Consider the following 25,981-nt stretch of genomic DNA (forward strand, 5'->3'; position numbering starts at 1 on the left):
ATTCTGCTCATGTGCGTTAGTGCAAGGGGAGATTTAATAAACTAACCCTGCACTGACAAGGTCAAGGTTGGATAAGGATGGTCAGAACAGGAGGTGGGGAATTAGTTCCCCTGTGATCTGATTGGGTCAAAGCCTCAGCAACCTCCACTGCACACAGGGCCAGTCTCCATCTCCCTCTTCCTATCTTAGAGCAAACTGGTTTTGACTTCCAAGACCACTGAGGCCTGTATGGATGCTCACACACTATAAATCATATAGGATATCCATCGTTACTTTGACCCCTACAAAAAATATATAACATGTCATGATAAAACAATCTCATCTAAAAATCATTCTTATTTTACACTATACAGCTATTTTACAATCATTTTAATAAATTGCATGTAAAGCCACAGTAGCCCTTCCCTTCCCAGATTAGTGAATACCAATATGATATATATCTGAAACTATAACTAAATATAAAAATATATTAGAAGTTTCATATTTTTAATATTAGATTTTCAGTTTTCTATTACAGAAATAATTTGGCCACCTTAAGTAGAAATCAATTTTTTTTTTTTTTTTTGTGGCTTAGTAAGTGTGTTAAGCTTTGAGTTTACAGAAAGTTGGTAAGGTGCACACAGAAAGGGCTACCACAGCTTCTGTTCTGTTTACAATGATAACTCTCAGTGTGAAGAAGTTCACAAGACCTGTGTTAAATGCTATGGCACATGTAGGGATGTGTAGTTGGACAAACATGGATGCCTGACATTCAGTTCTACATAACAAAAATCAGTAGCTGATTTTCCTGTACCACCAGGAAAGCTAGACCAATTGGTGACAGGTGGGGATGTGAAAATGGGTGTCTAGCCATTCTTGCCGTATTAGAGATTAGTTTGGGGGTAAAGTTTAATGAGAGAAGTTACTTGGTCTAATTTAAAGAAAAATTTCAGCTCTGTCACACAATCTGGAATCATAAATGTTAAGATGTTACATAAACCACTCCAGAAGGTACTGAAAGAGTTCATTTACAAACTTTGTTGTCATCTCACCATTGTAGAGATGGGGCATTAGGTACAAACTGGGCCTTTTGGTAGTTACTGTCTTTAACCAGTCTTTTGTGACCATCACCCATAGTTTACCCAGCGGCTCACTGGACTAGGTAGGTGCTCTACACCAGTTAGGACGGTAATCTGCACAAGCTATCTAATTCTCCATGGAAGCAGATATATACAAAAAAAAAAAAAAAAAAAAAAAAAAAAAAGAGCTTTTGACAGGAACACTGGAGATCTGAGTCAATTTTTGTGGTCTTCTGATAGCTAAGTGCCATCAGGGTAGAAGCACCAACCCATTTTCACACAGAAGATTAATGTTTAGAGTTGAGGAAAGCTATGAACTAGCTGCCCATCTTAAACAGCTGTACAATAACTTGAATACAAAAATTATTTAAGAAAAAAACGAGCAAGCATAGTTCACTGAATATAAAGGAAATTGTTAAAACCAGACAGTAATTGCTATAAAAGGCACAACTTCCCTTTTCTGATATACACTTGTAAACTTTTTTCAGGTTTCCATGCATAAATCAAAAATGCTATCCTAACTCTACATGGGAAAATACACCAACAGAAAGTCTAGAAGTTTTATCCAGCCAACTGAAAATATGAGCAGAAAGCTGATTACAGGGACTTTGGGCACTGGTGGTTTGGGTGCAGTCCTTCACCGATAGTGGAGATACCTGCCTGTAACTTTTCAGTTTCTGTGACAGCCAACCAATACACTTCACTGTCTGCTTCCCCATCACTTAAAAGTGATGACTCAACTGCCAAGTCTTGGCCCTCTATAAACCACATGTAGTGCGTATTTAAAACAAAACAAGACAAAAACAAAAAGAACAAGGAAACATCTACAAGACAAATTGATAAGTTTGTACAGTAAAAGCTATAAATGCAACTTTCTTTAAGGCAACCTTTCTTAGTAAGGCAGTCATTTTTGATGAAACAGAAGCTTTTTGATATTTCCATTTGAATATTTTGGTATCTGATTAGTGATGATTTCAGCTAACATCTCTGGGAATTCAATACTCATGGTCTTATCCAAAAATGTTTGGAAGCAGTAGGAAAGGAGGTTTTCAACCACCTGCAAGAGAAGATACAGTACTGATGAGGGTTCAAAGCTCAGCAGGGTGAGTTACTTGTATCTGTTGGCCTCCTTTCCCCCAAGTCTTGACTTTTACTTCTTTTATTGAAAACAGATTCTTTTCTCACATACTATGTCTTGATTACAGTTTTCCTCCCTCTACTCCTCCCATTTCTTCACTACCTCTCCTGTCTGGATCCACTTTTCTGTCTCTCATTAGAAAAGAAAGGGATACTAATCCACTGTAACAAAATAAAATACAGTAAGATAAAACAAAAATTATGATGTTGGAGTTGGACAAAACAAACAAGAAGAGTCCGAGAGAAGGAAAAAGATTCAGGGACCCACTCGTTCCCACACACAAGAAGCCATAACATATACACAGAAGAACTGTGTTGACTCTGCTCATTTCTGTTGGGCTTTAAATTTTTTTTTTTGATCCAAAATATACCAATATTTATTGGAATTCCTCAGAGAAGAAAAATCATTTAAATAAAATGAGCACTTAAATACAAAAAAACAGTCTGAATTTCTTAAACTGTGCAGAACATGAAAGCCTGGAATGCTGTAATCCCAGCACTTAGGAGACAAGGCATCAGGTTCAAGGAAGAGTGTGAGTTTGAAGCCAGCCTGGACTAGTACTGAAATACAGAAATAGCATAGTTTAATAGCTCTTCTGTGTAGAACAGGGAATTCTATTAAAAAGACTGTTACTAAACTTTGTAATAACATGATAATTTTCATGGAAATGACTAGACTAATAAGACTTAGGAGAAAAGTGTAAAAAATTGAAGTTTACAAATTTAACTTGAATGATCACCAAAATATATAAACTAAGGGAGGGAGAATGACTTACTGGTGTGTGTGTGTACATACATACATACATACATACATATTTGTGCATATATATATATATATATATATATATATATATATAAAATGTTCTAATTATACCTTATATCCTACAAAATTCTGTCTCTGGGTTTTTGAGACAGGGTCTCTCTGTCTGGAGGTCATAGAGGTCCACTTGCCTCTACCTCAGTCTTTGCTGTGATTAAAGGCATGTGCCACCACACCCAGCCTATGTTTTTCTTTTGGTTGTTGTTTTGGCTTTGTATTTGATACTTACATCATGCATGGAGTCCAACAGTTTTGTCAGTTGATAAAACCGCTGCCAGTTCTGACTGGAGTTTCCTTCCCTTTTGACAATGGCTTTTCCTAGTTCTTTGATATAGGTCATTCGAATCTCATCAAATAACTCTTGGCTCTTCAGACCTTCCTTAGGAACTAAAAGGTAAGATGAAGTTGCTGTAACTTGTCATGCAGACTTCACTGATACAATGTACTTTAATGCATTCTAAAATCCATGCATTTTCAAAGGACTGGGGACTAGAGTGAAGTGAAGTATAGGGTAATTAAGAATGGGGGTCAAAAAAGTGGGTGAACCAACTGGGTTTTTTTCCTATCTTATAAAATGGGAGTTGGTGATGACAAGCCTGTTTTGAAGATGAAATGATAAGTGATGATTTAGTTAACTTTGGTTGGTATTCAATTTTAGTTAGTTCTATTTCCTGGTAGAAGGCTTTAGCAGCAACTTTTATTCCACTAGCTACATAGTAAGCATATGTATCATATTACTAGTTAATTAGAACTTTAAATTTAGCATTCAGCACTAAAAATGTGTTAGCATACTAAAATTTTATGATCTAGCATAAGAGGAAAGATGATCCTTACTTTGTCATAGCCTACACAAAGGCCTTTCTAGGGAGAAAATATCTGTTTCTGTGCACCTTTAAGAACTAGCCTTACCCCATGCAATCTGGATTGTAATATTGGGGTAAAAATTTTCATATTACTCTTCAATACTCAGTACTACTATGGGCTGATCATGGTCATTTAATCTCATGGATTTATAACTTCTGTAGATAGCTACATTTCTCAAAGTGCGCTCCTGCTGTGGTCACAATGGTTAGAGCAGGAAGATGTAGAGAGTTTAATACAAAAATCTCTGAATGTCAGTACTTTGCAGAGACTCTAAGCTGCATTTTCTAGATGTAGGGTTGGTATTGTGTAATCCATTAGTGTTGTTGCCAAAGGACAGACTGAGTGTTGACCGGCCTTTGCAGTCGTTTGCTATCTCATGCATTGTGCACTGTTACATATCCTTTTACTCTGCTAGTCAGTGTCTTCATTTAGTACTTTTGTAAACACAGTAAAAAGTTTGGGTACTTTTAAAAATCCACTTTTAAATTATGCTTCCAGTACTTAGTCCATCTCAATTTTTATAGAAATTATGGATATATTTGAATTTATTTGAACTCCCTTATCTGGCATCTCTTATCATATACCCTCTTGTACTCACTCTTGCCTCCAAGCTCCTATATCTTTCACTTTTTATTATGTCTTGTTAGCACTTTCCCCTATGCCCAACAAAAGCTGAAAATTTGCATACTCTAGTTGTCATCCTTGAAATGAAGCATCCATTTTTATCAGATTCCCCTTTTGGGTTTATTATGTGATTCTTTTGCATGTTAGTAGATATTGTTATTTTATATGCTGGCAGATGTCAGTTTTAATGTATCTATTTCCCACTCCCTTGATCCTTAATTCCTTAGTAAATATGAGTTACTTCCCTTCAACCTAAGTTTATCCTGTAATAGTGTCCTGGTGAGAACCATGGTGGTAGCATTTTCGCTCTGACCTCTGAAGCAGACTGGGGTGTTTTGGCCGTCTGCATTTACATGCTAGTTGACAGAACTGGTTAGAATCTGCCTGGCCTCACCCTTGGTTTCTGGTGTAGTTGGATTATATGTTGCCTACATTTTTGTGGGCGTGGTTATCTTCCTTGGGTTGGAGTTTTCCTTCCAATACTTTCTGTAGGGCTGGATTTGTAGATACGTATTGGGAAAATCTGGTTTTGTCATTAAATATCTTGTTCTCTCCATCTATAGTGATTGAGAGTTTTGCTGGATATAGTAGCCTAGGCTGGCATCCGTGTTCTCTTAATACATTTAGAACATCTATCCAGGACCTTCTGGCCTTGAGGGTTTCCATGGAGAAGTCAGGTGTAATTTTAATAGGTCTGCCTTTATATGTTACCTGTCCTTTTTCCTTCGCTGCTCTTAATATTCTTTCTTTATTCTGTATGCTAGGTGTTTTGATTATTATATGTCGAGGGGTCTTTTTTGTTTGGTCCAGCCTATTTGGGGTTCGGTATGCTTCTTGTACTTTCATGGGCATGTCCTTCTTCAGATTTGGAAAGTTTTCCTCGATGATTTTGTTGAATATGTTTTCGGCACCTTTGAGCTGGGCTTCCTCACCTTCCTTTATGCCTATTATTCTTAGGTTTGGCCTTTTCATGGTGTCCCACATTTCCTGGATGTTTTGTGTTAAGGATTTGTTGGATTTATGATTTTCTTTGGTCGATGAATCTATTTCTTCTAGTTTATCTTCTGCGCCTGAGATTCTTCCATCTCTTGTATTCTATTGGTTATGCTTGTGTCTGTAGTTGCCAATTTTTTGCCCAGCTTTTCAATTTCCAGCATTCCTTCCATTTGTGTTGCCTTTATTTTCTCAATTTCAGTTTTCAAGTCTTGAACCATGGGTGGGGTAGGGCACAGGGTAGGGGGGGGTAGGCTGGCGGTGGGGATGGGTGGGGGTGTATCAGAGCTCCAAGGGTGCTCTTGATGGGGACCAGAGACAGGAGCAGCAGGATCAGGGGCCAACCCAGGGAGTTCGGGCGGGGGAGGGGGGAAAAGAGGTTGTAGGGGACAGGCAGCCCTGATTGGGCCTTTGACAGTTTGAATTCTTTTAAGTGACTACTGTATAATCTGCAGTATACATTTTCAATTAACCTGTTTTCCCTTCCAAAACATACTATTCTGCTTTAACAGGCAATGTTAGTGCCAGAGTATACCCAAATCTTCCCTTGTATTATTGTAATACTACTGGTATTCATTTTACATATCCATGTATTTCAACCATCCAGCACTTGATTATTAAAAAAACCATATTTCTCTGTGTATGTTTATGGGTGCTTTGCCTGATGTATGTTTGTGCAGCACAAGCCAGAAGAGGGCATTAGATCCCCTGGGACTGAAGATACAGACAGTTCTGAGCTGCCATGTGGGTACTGGAAATCACTGTGCCATCTTCTCCACACCCATGGTACCTGATCATTATTACTGTAATAATTATGTAATGTTAAAAAAGTGACATTTTACTCCACATATCCCTTTTTTAATATGCTTTCTTTGTTATATAGCACATCCTTAATTCTGACATATATTTTCTTTTCCTCAGAAAAAAATTTAAAATAGCTCATGTAAGATAGATGTAAAGGTGTTCACGAGTTTCCTCACTTTTTTGAGAACATTTTTATTTTGCCTTTTAATTAGTTTTTAGATAAGTCTTGGATAGGTAGCCATGGCTAGCTTGAATTCCAGTCCTTATCCTCAGGAGTGCTGGTATTCCAGGTATCTGCTACCATGCCTGGCCCCATCTTCTTCTGTTTCTAACTTTAGAAATTTCTGAGCTTTAATTACTTATTTCTTCTCCCTTCCCACTTTGATGGTCTCTTCCGATCCTTTTAATTTTTTTTCCTCTATATTTAAGTCTAGATGCTGTTGATCTCTGTTCTCTCTTTTCTTGGTTGCACTACAAGTAATGATATGCCTATTGGAACATTCTGAATTTTCATTTCAGCATTTTTTATTTATAGTATTTCCTTAGAGGAATGATTCCTTAGCAGTCTATTCGTTTATTCTTCCTATAATATCCTTAGCATAAACAGTGTAGTTATTTTAAGTTCCTACCTGATAATACCAATGGTTTGGGATCAGATTTAATGCTTTCTTTGTTTTTTTCAGATTATGGCCCTTTTATTGCCTTTTAGCATGGCTTTGTTGAAAGCTCATGAAAAGTAATGAGAACTGATGGAATCAGACATTCTGTGGGAGACAGTATGTTAATCTGACTAGGTTTTGGGTTATGTTTAATGTTTATGGGCAGTGTGGTAGTTTGAATAAAAATGGCCCCCTCAGGCTCATATAATAGAGACCTTGGTCACCAGTAAGTGGAACTGTGGAAGGATTAGGAGGACTAGGAGGTGAGTAGTTGTGACTGTTAGAAGAAGTGTATCATTGAGTGGTAAGGTCTCCAAAGTCCACAACAGGCCGTGTGTGTGTGTGTGTGTGTGTGTGTGTGTGTGTGTGTGTGTGTGTGTGTGTCTGTCTGTCTGTCTGTCTGTCTGTCTGTGCTTTCAGATCAGGATGTAGCACTCAGTACTTTTCAACCACCATGCCTACCTGCCATCATAATGTACTAAGCTTCTGAACTGTAAGCAAGCCCCCAATTAAACACTTTCTCCTATGATTACATTTTAGTTTTTCTGAACCTGAAAATTTCCTAGAAACCCATTTCCCTCTTTTCTTCCCTGTGAGCCAGGAGGGCTATTACAAGGTGTCTAGAATCCTCTATTTGCTGTTTTCCAGGCCAGATAAGGTCCTGATGAAGCAGTTTGTTGTATGGGGCAGGCTTTGCTTGTGCTCTGAAAAACACTGTGTGAAAACCTCCCTTCCTTATGGGCAGAAGAGTGCATTTTTCTCTCATCTTCACCAACTGGTAGGATTTCTGAAGACAGGCTGGACTGCTGAGCACGCTATACATCAAACCATCAGCCTCAGTCAGTTCCTTGGCATTGATGAGCCCTACCCCCAATTTTGTTAATTGTTCAGAATTAGAAAACAAAAGCCCAAACAGACTGCTCCCAGTTTCCTCTATAATAAATAGACTTTCCTAATTCCACTCTTTTTTTCACCCCTTTAAGGATACTTGGCTTGGTTCACACATTTTGGCAAGTAATTTTCTGTCCTTACACTGAATTTTATATCACTTTGTACAGTTGTTCACTTTCACAGCACTAACCTGTATTTCTATCCAGTTGGAAGGTCTTGGGAGAGAGAGGGAGAGAGGTATATGTACCTCTTCTTTATTCCCTACAAATAGGAAATATGACTACAGTATCAAGTGAATACTCAGGGAGCATGGGATAGGATTCAATTCAGCTGCTCGTGCTGGGAGTGAGAATTAAATACCATAGAACAGATTGCTACCAAGTTTGCCTCTAAGCTAGCAGGTGGGGCCATCTTGAATGACACTTGGGGGGAGGGCCAATGAGAAAAATCAAGGTCAGAAAGGCACCGAGAGAGGCTCTGGTGCTCTGCCCTGCTGTCTCAGAGCCCCTATGACTCCTACATTCTTTTTTCTTTCATTTAATAAAACAACATATATTTATTGGGTATACCATCCATGTTATATTGTAACTTGGTGGTCTAGAAAAAGGTGGATACTCAATATCTTATAGTATTTATTTATAAGTTTATTTATTTTATATTTCTTCCCCAGTTTTCAGTCTATCCTCCTCAACCCCATCCCTCTGCTTGCAATTCACTCCTGCTCTTCTGTTTAAGAAAGAATCAGTTTCCCGTATCAACAAAACATAGCATATCAAGTTGCAGTAAGACTAAGCACCTCCTCATGTATTCAGGCTGAACAATATCAGCAGTAGGATCCCAAAAGCCAGCAAAAGAGACAGGCATGTTCCCACTCTTAGGCGTCCCACAGGAGGACCAAGCTATCAACTGTGTCATATATGCAGAGTGCCTAAGTCAGTCCCTTGCAGGCTCCCTGTTTATACATTCAGTCTTGGTGAGCCCTATGAGCATGGGTTAGATGATTCTGTGGGTTTTCTTGTGGTGTTCCTGACCCCTCTGGCTCCTACAATCATTTCTCCCACTCCTCTGCAGGGTTCCCTGAATTCTACCTAATGTTTGACTGTGAGTCTGCATCTGTTTCCATCAGTTGCTGGATGACAACTCTCTGATGACAACTGGGCTATGCAGCAATCTGGTCACAGGAGATGGTCAGTACAGAATATGTATCTTCTATTGCTAGGAGTTTTAGCTGGGGCTGTCATCCTTGTACATACCTTGGAGATTGCCTTGCACTACGTTTTTACCTGACACTGAAATGCCCACATCCCCTTTCAGTAGTTTCTTTCAGTACTCTCTTCATATGCTCCCCCTGTCCCAACCTGACTGCTCATGTTCCCATCCCCACCTGTCACAAAATCTCTTCTATTTCCCCTTCCCAGGGAGAGAGCTGTTCCCTCATGAACCCTCTTGTTGCCTAGTCTCTCTGGGTCTGTGGATTGTAGCATTGTTATCCTTTGTTTTACATACCATTTTTGTCTTTCTAGGCTGGGTTACCTCACTCAGGATGATTTTGTTTTCAAGTTCCATGCATTTGCCTTCAATTTTCCTGGTGTCAGTTTTTAACAGCTGAATAATACTCCACTGTGTAAATATACATATTCTTTATCCGTTCCCCTGGTTGAGCAAGGGCATCTAGGTTGTTGCCAGGTCCTGGCTATTACAAATACAGCTACCATGAACATAGTTGAGTAAGTGTCCTTATGGTATGAGAGTGCATCCTTTCGGTATATGCCCAAGAGTGGTATAGCAGGGTCTTGTAGACTGATTTCCAGTTTTCTGAGAAACCACCACGCTTACTTACATATCCTCTCCAGCATGAGCTGCCACTTGATTTTGATCTTAGCCATTCTGACAGATGTAGGAACAAATCTCAGAGTCATTTGGATATGGCTAAGGATGTTGAACATGTCTTTAAATGTTTCTTGGCCATTTGAGATTCTTTTGTTGGGAATTCTCTATTTACATCTATACCCCCATTTTTAACGGGATTATTTGGCTTGTTAATATCTGGCTTCTTCAGTTCTTTATGTATTTTGGAAATCAGCCCTCTGCCACATGAGATGTGGGGTTAGTGAAGATCATTTCCCATTCTGTAGGCTGCCATTTGTTTTGTCCTCCTAACAGGGTCCTTTGCCTCACAGAAACCTTTCATTTTCATGAGGTCCCGTTTATTAAGTGTTGAGTTGAGTGCCTGTGCTATTGGTGTCCTGTTCAGGAAGTTGTCTCCTGTGCCAACGCCCTCAAGGCTATTTCCCACTTTCTTTTCTGTCAGGTTCGGTATATCTGGATTACTGTTGAAGTCTTTGATCTACTTGGACTTGAGTATTGTGCAGGGTGATAGATATGGATCTATTTGCATTTCTACATACTGACATCCAGTTAGACCAGCACCATTTGTTGAAGATACTTTCTTTTTTTCACTGTATACTTTTGACTTTTTTGTCAAAATTCGGGTGTCTACAGGTGTGTGAATTCACATTTGGGTCTTCAATTCGATTCCATTAATCCACCTCTCTAATATTGTGTAGTTTTTTTTTTAATCACTATATAGTAGAGATCTGTAGGAGAGCTTTAAATCAGGGATGGTGATACCTCCAGAAGTTTTTTTATTGTACAGGATTGTTTTGGGTATCCTGGGAGTTGGTTTTCCATATGAAGCTGAGTATTGCTCTTTTAAGATCTGTAAAGAACTGTTCTGGGATTTTGATGGGATCTGCATTGAATCTGTAGATTGCTTTTGGTAAGATTGCCATTTTTACTATGTTAATCCTACCAATCAATCCATGGGCATGGGAGATCTTTCCATCTTCTGATATCTTCTCCAATTTCTTTAAAGGCTTCAAATTCCTGTTGTACAGGTCTTCTCTTTGCTTGGTTTTCAATTCCTATTTATACTGATCAAACAACTGCTACATCAATTGATGAGACTACATTTGGTTTTATAGGAAACTACCAAAATGTCTTCTGGAATGGACATTCCATTTTGCAATTATTTTAGTGACCAAGGAGAGTTCCTGTGCTCTGTGTCCTCCCCAGTATTTTTGTGCTCACTGCTCCAGATTGGTTCATTCTAGACAGTTCCCTGCAGTATGTGACAGGTAGCACTGTGTCATCCTGACTTTATGTCTTTATTTCCTTTAGTAAGGTATCTTTGCATATTCTCAGTCCTTAAAAACCAATTTTTTTTTTAAATTGTTGACTTCAAAGAGTTCTTTGTATATTTTAGAGAATATCAGGTAAGGCTGTTCTTTTAGTACTTATTTAAGATGTCAGATAACTATAATGCACAAGATTCTTTATATTTTTTCTTGTTTGATTTTCTTTTCTTTTTTTGCTAGCTAAAAGTAATTTCATTCGAGTCTAAATGTTTAAGCTTCTGACTGTTTTGACAAACTGTTGGTTAGTTTTCTAGGCTATTTCCCATCCATGGTAGTACTCACTATTTAAATACAAAACCATAATGCAGTAAGGAAAAAGAATTATTATTGTTGCCATTTTTTCTCTCCATGTCTTACACAGTGATGTGTCAAAGATGGATGGGAGGAAGGCAAGAAGATTCTACAAAGATTTTGATTAACTGAGATCCCTGGGCAGATCCTATGCCTATTTCTACAGTAGCTATTTATCTAACATTGGTAACACTTAACACACACATTTCTTATAGTTTTCCTTTCTGAAAATCATCTGACAGTAAAATTCAGTGGAATTGGTATAATTACTATAATAAATACAGAAAACAAGTTTTAAAACTTCCACACTGCATACATTTGCCATATTTAGACATGAATCTTAGAAATGAGTACATGATTCACCAACCTGAAGAGAGAAGCAGTAAGGTTTTCATACAGAGATACTCTTCATAGGATACCTGCAATCTTTGTAACTCAGAGGAGATAAACAGCATGTGTTTACATTGGTCATACATGCAAGGAAGAGCCATTCTCTGCCTGTGAGACACAAACAGAAGTATGAGTTAGAAAGAAACAGTGCTAGTCTAAAATAGCTCAATTTTTGTTTGGTTTTCAAATTTATGAATACATGAGTAAAAGCATACCTAGTGCTGTAAATAATCCCTTATAGAACTAGAATGTTGGTGAACAGGAGAGTCTACTCAATGATACAACCCTTTATACTAGAGATATTAGGTTTTTGTTTCAGAACTGTGAATGCTTTGCTATACTTTGAACTCATTAAGCTATATAATTCTGGAATGCCTATAGCATACTTTAATTGAATCATTAGGATTTAGTTATTTTTCAGATCTTCTAATCTGCTTATTCCTTCTTAAATTATTTTATTTTTTGAGATTTAATATACTTACATCAATGTATTATACATATATGTATATAAATACATATATACATATATATTTCCCTTTCTTCCCTCCAAATTCTCCTTCAAATTGGTGGCCTCTTTTTGCATTAATAGTTGTTACATATATGTATATTTATTATATTCCTAAATTTGTAATTACAACCTGTTGTGTGTGCATACTGTTACTTGTGTATGTTTCTAGGGCTGACCAGTGGTATTGGATAACTAACTGGTGTGTTTTTCCCTGCTAATACTATTTCTCCTGCACTCAGCACTCCTAAGCTCCAGTAGTTCTTTGTGTGGGTTGAGGTCTTGTGAGCTTCCCCTTCATTCATGAGTAGGTCTATTGCTTAGTTCCTGTTTAAGCAGGGACACTACTTTTCTTCATACATGGCAGGCAACATTTCATTTCCTTTAACATTTTAGAAGTTATTATTAGTTACTCACTTAATCAACATTTGGCATTTGACTACAGTCAGCTCTACAACATAGATTTTGAGCTAACCTTTTAAAAATTAGAAAACCCCTCTGTGTTATATAGTATCCCATCCTAAAACAGTTATGTGTGAAAGGTATGCTGGGGGGGGCAGTATTAATTAGCACTTGATATCTTCTCAGTATTCATCTTATTTTTTGAGATACAGTTTCTTACCGAACCTGGATCTTTCTTATGGGCTACATTGTCTGGCCAGAAAGCCTCAGGAATCCTCCTGTCTGGAACTCCCTAGTGTGTGTCTCTACAAGTAATAAGTAAGCAGCTAAAGGCAGGGACCATTTCTGTATTCTGTGGAATAAGATGTGGAGCTCTGTTAGTAGAGTGCTCTGCCTAGCATTGGGCTCACGTTCAATCCTTATTCCCTTCCCTCTATCAAGACTAAATGTTATTCGTTGTTATTTACTTCTAATCCATGAAGGGTTTTTCTTGGCCCTAGAACAAAATCTGAAGTCTCTAAAGTCTACTTCATGAACTACATGATTTTCTTTTGTCATGATTTACTCCTTTAAATGCTACCATATCCTTGAGGGCCTTTCAGTTCCTCATCAGGCTTGCCAGCTGTGCCGGGCTTGCTTCAGTTCTTCATGCTTCTTCTGCCTTGAATCCTTGAATGCCATATGCTTTCATAGCTTTTTTTGTTTGTTTCTTTGTTCTTTGTGTGTGTGTGTGTTTTTTTTTTTTTTTTTTTTTTTTTTTTTTTGGACAGTGAATGATTAGCTATTCAAGCCCTCTGGGCTCCAAAAACTCCATCATCTCCACTCACCCCTTCCTCACTGTTATCTTATGGCTCTATGAATCCTCCCCCCCAATCAGATTGTTCTATTTTGTCTACTATTTTATTCCAAGTTTTCCTAATGGTGTTTGGCTCTTGGTAAGTGTGTAAATACCACTTAAAACGTGGCAAGAGAAAGTCGCAAGTGCCACCAGTGGGGAAACAATATTAACTTTAACTGGATGATTAACTGCTTCAGCTAGGATTTCTTTCTACTGCTTTCCCAGCTGTATCCTGAGATGTGTGTCCCAGAAATTACCCAGCAGTAGCTCAAAGAAGAGGTGTCTGGAGTCTTGGGTTACCTCATAATAATGGCTTTGGCATACTCCCTAAGAATCTGTCCTTAAAAATATCTGGGCTATCTCATCTGGTCTCTACTAAAGCATGTAAGATAAAAAGGAGATTCTCTGTGTCATTGCTCCAGCCTCTCCCATTTAACATTTAACTCAAATAGATGCTTTTCTGTAACTCCTACACATTTTTTTTTTTTTTTTTAAATCTGGTACATACAGTAAGGGATGCTTGCTTTATTTTCATACAGCCTCTTTAGGCTGTCCCAAATGCTCTACAATTCTCCTTCTCTAATATTCTATTCATTAATTCATTCATCAATTTTCAACATTATTGCCATTCTGAACACATTTCAGGTGGTCAGTGCTACTCACATGAAGTATAACTGAATGCTATTGTGCTAATAGGGATTTATGGTTTCTATTACTTTAGGGAGGAACTCTTAACAGAACCTATAAGTATATAGTAAAGGATTATCTCTGTTTTCTTCAGAGAATATCCCTTGGACTCTGTGTATGCACTTATACACATTCTAGGAAAGGATAAGCTATTGGCACAAAGGTTAATGATAACAAATAGAAGGTAAGAACATCCAGGGCTATATGGAAGAGGTTATATTTATAGTCTGTCAACTAACAGGTTATGTTTGAAGAATGAGCAGTTTAAGTGCCAACAAAGAACGTTTAATAGAAAGCAAGGATACACTGGATAGTCAGTGGATCAGAGGAAAGCATTAGTCAACACAGTGACAATGGCGATAGAAAACCAGTGAGCAAAATAGCTGCATGAGACCAGGGGATGAACGGCTGCCATAATTAATTCACACATACTAGCATAGGCCTACAGGATATGAAAATGGCTGACTTATAAAACTGTTATAATAGTTCTTCAGTTTTTTTTAAAAAAAATCATAATACCATTTTTCTGTTTTAGACAGAGTTTCATGTGGCTCAGGCTGGCCTCAGACTAGCTATGCACCCATGGATCATCAAGACCTTCTGATCTTCCTGTGTCTACTTCTTCAATGCTAAGATTACAGGTATGCACGTTGTGCCCAGTTTATGCTGTGCTAGGGATCAAATGAAAGTTTTACACACGCTAGACACTGCCAACTGAGCTACACCCCTAACATAATTCTCAGTCTTTCTAGAGCAGAGATTGTTATAAGCCTAACCATGCAAACAGATACCCCTTGTCTCTGTGTCTGTATTACCTCACATCCTTTCAGTGGGGGCATCCTCATTGTTTTTAATTTCCCCCTCTGCCCCATGAATTTTCTCATACTCATTTTGTTTTCTTGATTAGAGTTATATAATTACAATAACAGAACAATAAGACTATTATTATTGTTACTTGCTATGCTACTGTAGTGAGCTCAACACTCTGGGGATGCCCAAGGTATAAAAGGATTTTATTTATCTTTGATTATGTAGCTCTGCTGTTCTGAACTCAGTATGTAGCCCACACTGACATGGAACTCAGAGATCTACTTGCCACTGGAGGTCTGGGATTAAAGGTATATATCACCTCATAGAGGTGGAGTTCAGGTATTTGTAACTGTTACCTTGAGACAGTAATAATTGTACATATGCGTGTTCTCTATCTTACAATTACTCTAGCTCAAGCACTGATGAACAACTCTGCTTCCAGTTTGTTCAGATCTTAGATAGCTGGTAGGATTGATTCAGTACCACATTATTTTGATAGCCCACTGGGAAAACATCCAATGATTAAAATACTGTATGAATATAACTTACTCATTAATAATCAGATCAGGAGCAAAACACAGCAGGTTTGCACTTGCTTGTCTGTATGATCTCCAACCCAGGGCAAATGCCATGAGAAACATCCATGAGTACTGCAGGAGAGTCATTTGGTCATCCAAGTGTAAGTTCCTGAATCCTAAATTGGAAATAAAGGTGTAAGGTAACACTCTAGTTACCAGTTGTCCTTGTTTGGGGGTGACCTTTAATAGCATCTGTCAGATCAACATCTAGGCACTCAGAACCTTTTTAATGGTTTAACAAAATGTATGAATAGCTGTTAATTTTTTGTCACTTTTAACTACTTACGTATAAACAAAGTAATATAGTAAAAGAGTCTTGGCTTAGGATATTTCTTAATGGATTTAGATTTTAATTTTCCTGATATCTATCTTCTTTCCTTGGCTAAGATGGTGAGGGTGATGTCTTCTTCTGCTTGTGTGTGTAGGCATAAGCTTGCCAATCTCCTCTATCTGTAAAGTCAGGGCTGGTACTTAACATTTACTTCTACTACACCAAAATTCTAACATGAAACTTTTGTTTAATAATGCCTTAAAATTAGATGGAAATTTATATTCAACATGTGGCATTTCATTTTATGAAAAGCAAAAATCAATTTGTATTAGTAAATTTTGACAAATTCAAGAACCCACTGTTTATCAATTTCAAAAATAGTATCCAAACAAACAAAATGACTGGAATTCATAAATGGTGTCATAGAGAAGGGAATTTAAGTTAGTTCTGATAATCATGATCCTATCTAAAATAAAATGCTATGGGTGAAAACTAGGGAATAGTGTCATCTATGGCTTACTATGAATTTCTCATTTGTCCTTATGAGTAAGAGAAACAAGACTTGCTATGAGATTAGGATGATACACAACCTATAGAGGCCTATAAACAGCTTTATTATTGGGGGGATGTGCTGCAGATTGACCCCAGGGTCTTATGCATGGCAAGCAAATGGCATACCACTGAGTTATCTACCAAGCCCAACACAGAATGCTTTTGTTCAAGAAATACAAAGGTCTGTGCTGTAGTTCTGTCATCTTTTGTGACTTACCTGGTATTGCCTTTGCCCATTTCACTGCTGCAATCACCTGGCGCCCACCTAACATGTTGAGTGTGGTCATGATTCTCCAAGCTGAGTCTGGAATAGAGCTGTCATATCCTGCATATAACACCTCAGGTTCAATGACCTCCAGCAGTGATACCAGGGTAGGGGTAAGTTGTGGTAATGTTGCAGGAACTATTGTTTTGTTAGGATTTTCAGAAGTGTCTTGTGAGACTCCTGTAGTGGCTTGCTGAATCCCTTTTATCTTTTTCTTTGTTTTTCGAGCTGAGGATATTGGGAAGGAAAAAAAATGAAAAAAGAAATGTACTGAATCACATTTGTAGCCCAAACTTTCCAATTACAAGAGGTGTTTAATTTCTTAAACTACTACTGAAAGAAGTAAAGTATTTTGAACTTTTTGGCATGTGTGGTAGTTTGCCTGTAACTGGTCCCCATAATCTCATCAGGAGTAGTGCTATTAGGAGGAGTGGCTTTGAGGTCTCTTGCTTAAGCTCCATTCAGTGTCACAGTTCATTGACTTCCTGTTGCCTGCAAAACGTAGGACTCCCAGCTACTATTCCAGCACCACTTCTGCCCACACACTGCCATGCTCCCTGTCATGATGATAACGGACTCAACCTCTGAAACTGTAAGCCAGCCATCCCAATTATGTTTTCTTTATAAGAACTGCCATGGCATGGTGTCTTTACAGCAATAGAAACCTTAAGACGGCATGTATATGAGATTGTTTGCGTGTGTACATGTAAGTGTGGTGTATGTATACATGAATTCCTTGTTACTAATTGTGAGGACATGGCATGGAAAGGGAGAAGTTTTGTTTCTGGAAGGGAAAGATCCATAGGAATTCACTCCCATCATTTGTTTCCCCTAAAAGTTAGCCATTAGTTTACTGTTTACCCTAAACTTTTGCTTCTCCTGCCTCTTATTAATTCTTCCAGAATTTCATACAATGTATTTTTGATCATATTTACTCCTTTTTCTAACTCCTCCCAGATCCACACCCCTTTCCCAACTCTGTTCTCACCTATTACTTTTTTTAAGCCCATAAAAATACAATTTGTGCTGTCCATATGCTCTTGGATGTGTGGACTTCCATTGGAGTGGGATGACCTATCAGGGGCCACAATAGCTCCTTAGGTAGGTTATGGGACTCTGTTCCCTTTCCCCTTCTCCATTGGTCTGGCTTGAGTGTTGCCAGGTCTTATGCATACTCTCATAACTGCTGTGAGTTCATATGTGTAGCTGTCCTGTGTCTGAGAACAGTTTTCTGTAGCCATCCACTGCCTGACTATAGTTTTCCACCCTCTTTTATGCAGTGATCCCTGAGTCTTGGGAGGAAGAGGTTTACTACAGATATCTAGGACTGAGCATTTTGCATTGAATACAAATAATATACATTTGAATTAATTTTTGTAACTTTTGTAATTTCAAGAAAGTGTTTTAATATGTTAGCACTTGGCTGCCAATTTTAAACAATCTGGATGGACTTAAAGCTCTGGGGGATTTGAAATCTTTATATTTAGCAATGCGCTCTGTGGAAGGCAGCACTGGGAATCTCTCCTATAAAGAGAATAAGATAAATAACATTCTTTCAGTATCAGCATCTTTTACTAATATCATTGCTACTCTTTCTTCCTTTGGTCTCAGTTTAAGATTAGTCTTTTTTTTTTTTTTTAAAAAAGCTTTCTTTTTACTTTTAATTATGTATATGCATATATGCATTTTTGTCTATGTGGGTATGTGTACATGACTGCATGCCAGATCCCCTGGAACTGAATTAAAGGCAGTTGTGAGCTATCAAATGTGGGTGCTGGGAGGTGAATTTGGTTCCTCTGCCACTGATCATTTCTCTAGCCCCAAGGCTAGACTTTGTACAATACAGATGTGACCATGCTTCTGCCATTATTGTTTATTTAATTCCTAATCATTGTCTATATTTACAATTTAGTGCTACTTCTTCCAGGATAACTTCTCTGACCTTCAGGACAGAATCAGATGACCTTCCCTCCTGATCCTGTAGCATTATTCCTTTTGTGGCATGCCACACTATGTTATGATTGACTTTGTGCCTAAATAGAAAGTATACTGCTCAAATTCAGGCATTGAATTTTTTATTTTTTATATTTGTTGAGTACTTAGTAAGTGAAGTACTACACTAACATGAGTTAGTAAGAATGCCATGTTTGCATTCAGAGTGCTTGCTATTTCAACTACACAAAAATCCCAAACTTTTCCAGATGAAAGCCTTTAGATGAGATTAAGTGTTGATTATATAACCTGTTATAGAAACAGGAATATTAAATTCTAACTTAAACCTCAAATCCATCCAATAACACCTTAATTTTTTTTGTTGAGTTGTAATAAAACATGTTTTTAAGGCATATGTTTTTGAAATGCAAAAGAGAGGAACATGAAATAGAGCTCATCCACATACTTTTCCAAGCTTAGGGAATGGTTTCGATCAAAAAAAAAGAAAGAAAGAAAACAACTGCCTTAAGTTATGTAATGTAATTTCTTTATTTAACATACACTCTGGCTATCCTAAATTCAATGTATGTAACAAAATCGATGAATTAACACATGAATAATATGATCATGGAAAAAATCCAAAATATTATGCAATATATTTTATTGGACAATAATATAACATTATGCTGTTAGCATATATAAACTGAGTTCATTAAGTGATGACATCCACTGCTATTATAAGAAGCAAATGTGATAGTGAGATAGTGCTTTTTAGGCACATTTCTATTACCTTCGAGATTCATTCCAGCTTGAAGACATTTTCGATAGCGGCATGCTGGGCAGTTTTTTCTTCTAATTTTATCAATGATACAGTCATTTCTTCCAGCACAAAGATAATTGTGCTGTCCTAAAAGAGATAAAAAGAGGCGCTGTTAAAGTTCCACACATTTGTAAGGGTATTTTTTTATGAACTTTGAGTGGACTATGATACAAAGTCCCCGATTAAGGAAAGTAAGTGTGCTTGTCTACATGAATTACAATGTTGAGAGGACTTCTTCTGGTCAACAAATTTAATAATCAATTGTGTACAAATCGTAAATATACTTTAAAATTAAGAGACAGAATGATATCCAAAAGTTATAGATGGTGTCTGTAACCACTGTTTTATTATTATGACCTATTGTAAAAGTGACTAAAGAGAAAGCAGGCTTAAAAATATTTTGCAATCCCTAAAGAAAAAAAATGACTTGAATTCAATAGTCAACATTATACCTTTACATGTAGGTAAAATGTGTTCTCACAATTTTAAGAGAAGTGAAACATTACCAATTGCCAGCAGCTGGTTACATAACTTGGCAAACTTACGCTGACTATTCAGTATGCTTTTGGAATATAAGGATGCTTGGAGTAACCTGTGGCCTCACATACTGACTTAAAGAGTGCTAGTATTGAAGAACTTAAGTTCTTTCATATTGAAACATTTCAAAAAACACTAAAAAGGAAAAGATTAAGGGTTTGTCTCGCACATGCACAGTCACCCTGTCTTCTTTTAATCTGAGTATTAAATATATCAATGAAAACAATCAAAAGATCCATTTGCCTGGGGAATAAATATAGAAGTTTTCTATGTAAGACTTGATTGTTCACATAGATATATCAATAATTAACATTCTTTGTTACTTATGCTAGATGAGATTGCAAGACCTTGAGAAATGAGTGATATTTCTCAATAAATCATATTTAAAATCAGTTCACCACACTGAGCATATCTAGTTCTGGTTTCTAAGAAGAGAACTTTTGTCTTTAATGCCTAGGGCAACCAAGAGACTTGGATTAAAAAATACTTAATTTTCCCTGATATAAATCATGATGTTCTTTTAAATATAAGTTTAGAATACATGGTTGACTGTAGCCTCATCTTCCCAAAAGATTAAACTGATACAAAGTTGACTAATGGTTACCCATCTACCTTTATCCCAGGGCTATTCTCCCATGCCAAGTATCTGTAATCTTCCTGAACACAAAATGGAGGCACTAATCCAATAAAATCCTATTATATGGGATTGAAGAGATGGCTCAGCACTTGCTGCTCTTGCAGAGGACCTAGGTTTTACTTCCCAGAACCCGCATGGGAGCAGCTCTCAAGTGTCTGCAAGTCCAGTTCCTGGGAATCAGATGCCTTCTGACCTCTACAGGTACCAGGCATACACACAGTGTTCATGTAGGCAAACAATTCATATAAGTAAAATAAAACTAAATCCTTAAAATCCCATTTTGCAGCAAAAGGAGAAATAACAGATTGCATCCACAGCTACTGCACAAAAATGTCACCCCCTAAAAACATCCCCACATCATTGTCTTGCAAACTGTTCCTACATTAGTGTCCTGCAGTTACTAGAAAAAATTACTTCTAGAGTAGAAGAAATTCAGTGTTTATGCCCAACTAAAAGATTCAGCTAAGCATATTATGCTGATAATGATTTCTCTGTATAGGGTGTGGCATAACTGAGAATCTTCACTAGAGGCTCAGGTTACCACAATAGTATGATGTTTTATTAAGACAAAAGGAATGGTCATGCATTACTAATAGTAATTTAACAACCATCCTTTCAAGACAATATTTGGAATTTTCTGCCACCTGGTAAATTTCCTTTTATCAATATCAAGTGAAGAGCCTTCAGATCACCCGAAGCCTCTTTACACTGCTGTTACTGGTACTTTTGGCTAAAATCTACTTTTAGCACGTGACTGTGGCTTCCTAGTAATGACAGGTGTAGTAACCAGACTAAAAGATGCCCAGTATATCTGTCTCCTGGTATAGAGTAGTGTAGTCCCTTCCCATATCATACCCAGCTGGTTTCTGTGACCAATAACATATTTCATAGATCAAACTGGAATGGGAAATGGGAACATAACAAAAGGCATATAGAACATACAGACTAAATATAAAGTAATACTATCAGCTTAAACTTCTATACCTCTTCTCCGTAGCAGTGTGGTATAGGGGGTGCATGTACTATTAGTGGGGTGCCAAAAACTGTTCTTGAAAACGTTAACTTTTGGGGGTTTGTTTTCTTATGGAGTGTTGTAAAATTTGTAATTATGCAGATAATACAGTGCATAGTATCGCCTAGTAAAACCTCTTATGATTACTTTTATTTCAGCATCCACTTACATTATGAACTGGCAGGTGTCAAAGACTTGTCATATAGCCTTAGTTAGTGTCCTAAGACTAGGACTTTACTTGGAGACTGCTTTCTTGGAATCCAAGCTTTGCCACTTACCTGATTACTAGTCTGTCAGACTAACAGAATCTAACAGATCCTAACAGACTCTAAGTGCTCAGGGGACTATGACTGATTTGGCATATGTGTACCTCACACATGGAAAATGAAGTCAGTGATAACTGTTTATCTTCTGTTCTACAACACAGTTATAGACACTAGGTGTAAAATTAATATAATAAAAAGGGACTGGCAGGGAAAGAGGAGCATAGAAAGAAACGGAGAACTCCCAAGATCTTAAATTTAAAAATAAAAAATACCTACTCTCGTTCCATCTTATATAAATGACAAACGCTTAAAACTTACTCAGATTTATGTTTGGGTGTTTATAATGCCAATATTGGAGCTAAGTATAATTTCTAGTATGTGTTAAAAATGTGATGTTAAATATACCCATCCTTTAAAAAAGAAATGTCACAAACTATGTATAGGGATTTTACTAGTCTCCATAAAAATTTGAGTTAGAATACCAAAGTTTATAGAAATTTAGAGCTGGTAAATGCCTTTGAGAACAATGAAATTCAAGTTACAGATGTAAAGGTTTTCTGAAATAATTAAATGATAAACATTTTTAAGTACTGTAGCTACTACTAAGTTTTACCTAAAAATAAGTGAGTTAATTTTAAATAAGAATTAAGGAAATTGGTCTGTAATGGTATTATAGTTCAGAAGTAAATCTAGCTTTATTTTCTGGTTTAATTCCATCATGATACTTTTAGGTAGAGTACATAAAATCTTTATTATTAATCTTTACCTCTGGAGTGTGCACATAGTCACACTGTATCATTTTTACAGTATAAACACCTTGAAAACATCATTGTTCCAGATGACCTCTGTACGATAATCTCTGTACTTGGAATTGTTAATTCAGCTTTCACTCAAAGGGACTGTGACAACCCTGAGGGCAGATCAGGTCTTAATGGTGTTTGTAGTACTTAACATGACCTCTTATTTAACAGGGAAAAATGAAAGAAAAAATGCTATTCCTCTCAATTCCCAGTGTCACTCACTTTTGTCTGAATGGTACAGCTGGTAGCTTTGAAGCCAACTTGCTTATGGGGAATAGAAATCTTCCATTCTCTGTCCAGACTCACCAAACTGTCAGTTCACATAGCAGTATCCTTTACCATGTTTACTCTGGTTCATTCTCAGACTGAACATTTTTTTATCAGTTTATTCTAGTTCTGCTCCTTCCTCCTTTCCTTTTCCCTTCCCCTCCCCAATGGAGGACAAAAGAGCCACCATGCATGTCTCTAAAATGGGTATCCAGCCTTGGTGGACTTTGCATACAATGGGCAATTCAAAATGTACTGTGAGAAATAGAAACAAAGCAAAAATGAAACTCTTCAAAACACACACTACCTTCCACTGCTCTTTTGAAGAATACTTTACAGCTCCCACATGTTAACACCCCATAATGACATCCTGAAGCTTCATCGGAGCACACCAGGCAGAGTTTGGGAGGTGGTCCTGTTGTGGTTGAGGAGCTAGATGGAGGAGAGCTTACATCTGGTCTCATTCCAGGGCTAAAGGAAGAGGAGAAACAGTGTTATGATTGTCACCATTATGAGAGGACTGACAAATATAATTCTTTTTCCCTTTTCATTTCACATCAGTGTGTTCACACTGAATCCTGTCTTTTAAACACTAGTAAGCACCAGAATACCATATCTAAACATATTTAAAAATGTCATTTTTGCATATAAAAATGAAATACAGGAAATGGCAAGATTTCTCAATGGTTAAGGTCACATGCCCAGCAGGCATGAGGACCTGAGTTCAAATCCCTACCATCTTTATACAAAGCAGGGCATAATTGTGCATACCTATAATCCAGCATGGGGGACAGAGACATGTGCATATGAAGGGCTCCCCAAGCAGCCTAACTGAAATAGTAAGGTTCTCAGTCAATTATAGATCCTGTCTCAAGTCAGAAAGGTGGAAAGTGACAGAGGATACACATCATATAACTGTTCTTGTCTCTACATACCTGTACACTCCATACATATAAAACATGATGTGTAAGAGCCAATTCTTTTTGTGGCTCCTAAACAGAATGATGTTGTAGTTTACTTAGAATATAATTGCTATTTAAATACAATGGTATACATTAAAAGAGTAAAATTACCAAGATTTTTTTTTAGTGGATTATACCTATAGCTACCATTAAAGTAAAGAAAGAATATTTCTACCACATCTCCAGAATTCCTTCTATCCCATTAACTGCCTAGGACATCAATCTTTTTCCCTCTTAATTTTAAGGTCTTACACTAATTAAGAATCACTATCATTCTATCCATGTTCTCTAGTATAGAAAAAATTACATACCAGTGCATAAATTGATCCTAGAAGAAACAATAGTTTTCTACAACTTGGAAAAGATGATTCCAGAAACATTAATGTATATATTGGGGAAAACTCTAGTTTTCAAATCTGAGAACAATCATCCTGCTCTCTCTCAATCAAAATGGCCCTAAGGCAAACAATGACAAGAATGAGTCTGATGTTTTGATCAGGCTTCACTTTCCACTTTGCAAACTTCTTACCAGATTGTGTGAATTGTAGGGCTTATTGGTTTAAAGTTCTTAAACTTTCAAAAAGAACAATGGGTGTTTATCTTTTACCTAAAACAATTAGGACAGAAGATAAATGAACTTTTACAGTTCATAATTAAGAGACAATGATGGTTGTCCTAAAGAACTTTTATTATACGTGCTGACTCTGAAACCAATTATGTGTGTGTGTGTGTGTTTGTGTGTATTATGTAGCTAGCTAGCTAAAAAGGAACTCCAGCCTCATGCTTTAAATTACACTGCCTATTCCTTATCCTTATCTTCTTATGTGCTCTCAAACAGGCTTTCAAAACTGCAGGCGGTATCAAATTGTTGGGTGTGGAACACTTCATGTTAAAGCAAGCTGTTTATCACTTATAGAAGACAGTTTACATATATAGCACTACCTTCCCCTATGCACTTTGCTCATTGTATTCTCCAAGAGATGCTATTTAGGAATAAGCTGGACTGGATGTGGACTTTTTGTTCAGCCTTTATGAATGCTTTTATTTCTGCCCAAGACAATAATAAACCTCAAATGCAAAAATGATTAATACATTGGCAACTATACCATTTTTTTCATTTGTTTTATTAGTTAGAAATGACAACTAATATCTTTCTGTTGCTAAATTTACTTAGGAACAAAAATTTTAAAAATAGTAAATGTCATTGGAGTTGTTAAATTATCTCTCTAATCCTAATATTTGGGAGGCTGAAACAGAAAGACCAATACAAATTTAAGCCCAGTCTGGGACTGCCAATTCTGAAAAACTCTATGAGACCCTATCTCAAGAAACAAACAATAAATGTGTTATAATTCTAGTAAGTAAGTCATTAAGCCCAAGGTTCACCCTAAATTTAATCCTCAAAGTTGCCTGCATTTTGCCAATTGTTTATCTAGTGACTTAATCAATAGGGCAGCATTCCCACCATTTAGTTCTGGGAATAGGCTCTAGGGTTTCAAATTTGTTCTCTGAGCACTGTCAATAGACTTTCTGCTTGTTTCCATATCACAAGGTATTGATCCCTTGCTAGATTTGGGCAAGTGGACTGAGTGCATACTGAGAGCCTCTAATAGAAGAGCGTCTCCTGAAGTGGCCGATGTGGTTGGGCACATCCTCCACTAATGTAGACGTGTAAGGTAAAGCTGCTACTCTGGGCCAGAGTTTTACACTGAAGTAGGAAGGTCCTAGGATGAGCACAGAGTGTAGCAATGTACAAGGGAAGCAAAACTCCCTCTCTTCTGTTCTGAAGATGCTCCTATTCCTGCTCAGCCAATCTCTTTTCAACTGACATCTATTTTTAGAGAGCACCAAGTTGCTTGTATATTTAGTTTATGGAAAATGAGCACACTGTTTAAGGATTTTTAAGGTCAATTTTAAAGTTTCCTTTACCAGTTTTATATATGATATTCACATATGTATAAAATACAAGCATATATTTGAATTTTAAACAGCCTTTTGAAGTACAGCATGGTTTAAGAACACTGCCATGAAGAGGCTCTCACTTATCCTCTAAATAACCCTGTGATAAGATGTCGCCATCCCTAGGTGAGCTCATGCAAACAGTGGCACATG

At 37.2% G+C, this 25,981-nt stretch overlaps 1 protein-coding gene across 5 annotated transcripts in view; it reads right to left on the bottom strand.

Annotated features, from left to right (window-relative positions):
- Nucleotides 1–1,450: 1,450 nt before the first annotated feature.
- Nucleotides 1,451–25,981, bottom strand: part of Nr3c1 (nuclear receptor subfamily 3 group C member 1) — a 121,094-nt gene continuing 96,563 nt past the window's right edge. For 4 of the 5 annotated variants that reach the window (XM_051201004.1, XM_051201005.1, XM_051201006.1 and 1 more), the window contains exons 3-9: nt 23,212–23,378; nt 19,359–19,475; nt 16,589–16,864; nt 15,520–15,664; nt 11,706–11,836; nt 3,245–3,402; nt 1,451–2,115 (exon numbers count right to left, since the gene is read on the bottom strand). In XM_051201004.1, the coding sequence (XP_051056961.1) occupies nt 1,963–2,115; nt 3,245–3,402; nt 11,706–11,836; nt 15,520–15,664; nt 16,589–16,864; nt 19,359–19,475; nt 23,212–23,378 (1,147 nt within the window). In that variant the 3' untranslated portion in view covers nt 1,451–1,962. The remainder of the gene's footprint in view (nt 2,116–3,244; nt 3,403–11,705; nt 11,837–15,519; nt 15,665–16,588; nt 16,865–19,358; nt 19,476–23,211; nt 23,379–25,981) is intronic. The other variant, XM_051201007.1, reaches the window with a different exon arrangement.

Source organism: Phodopus roborovskii, unplaced genomic scaffold (genome assembly GCF_943737965.1).
Source record: "Phodopus roborovskii unplaced genomic scaffold, PHOROB, whole genome shotgun sequence".
NCBI lineage: Eukaryota > Metazoa > Chordata > Mammalia > Rodentia > Cricetidae > Phodopus > Phodopus roborovskii.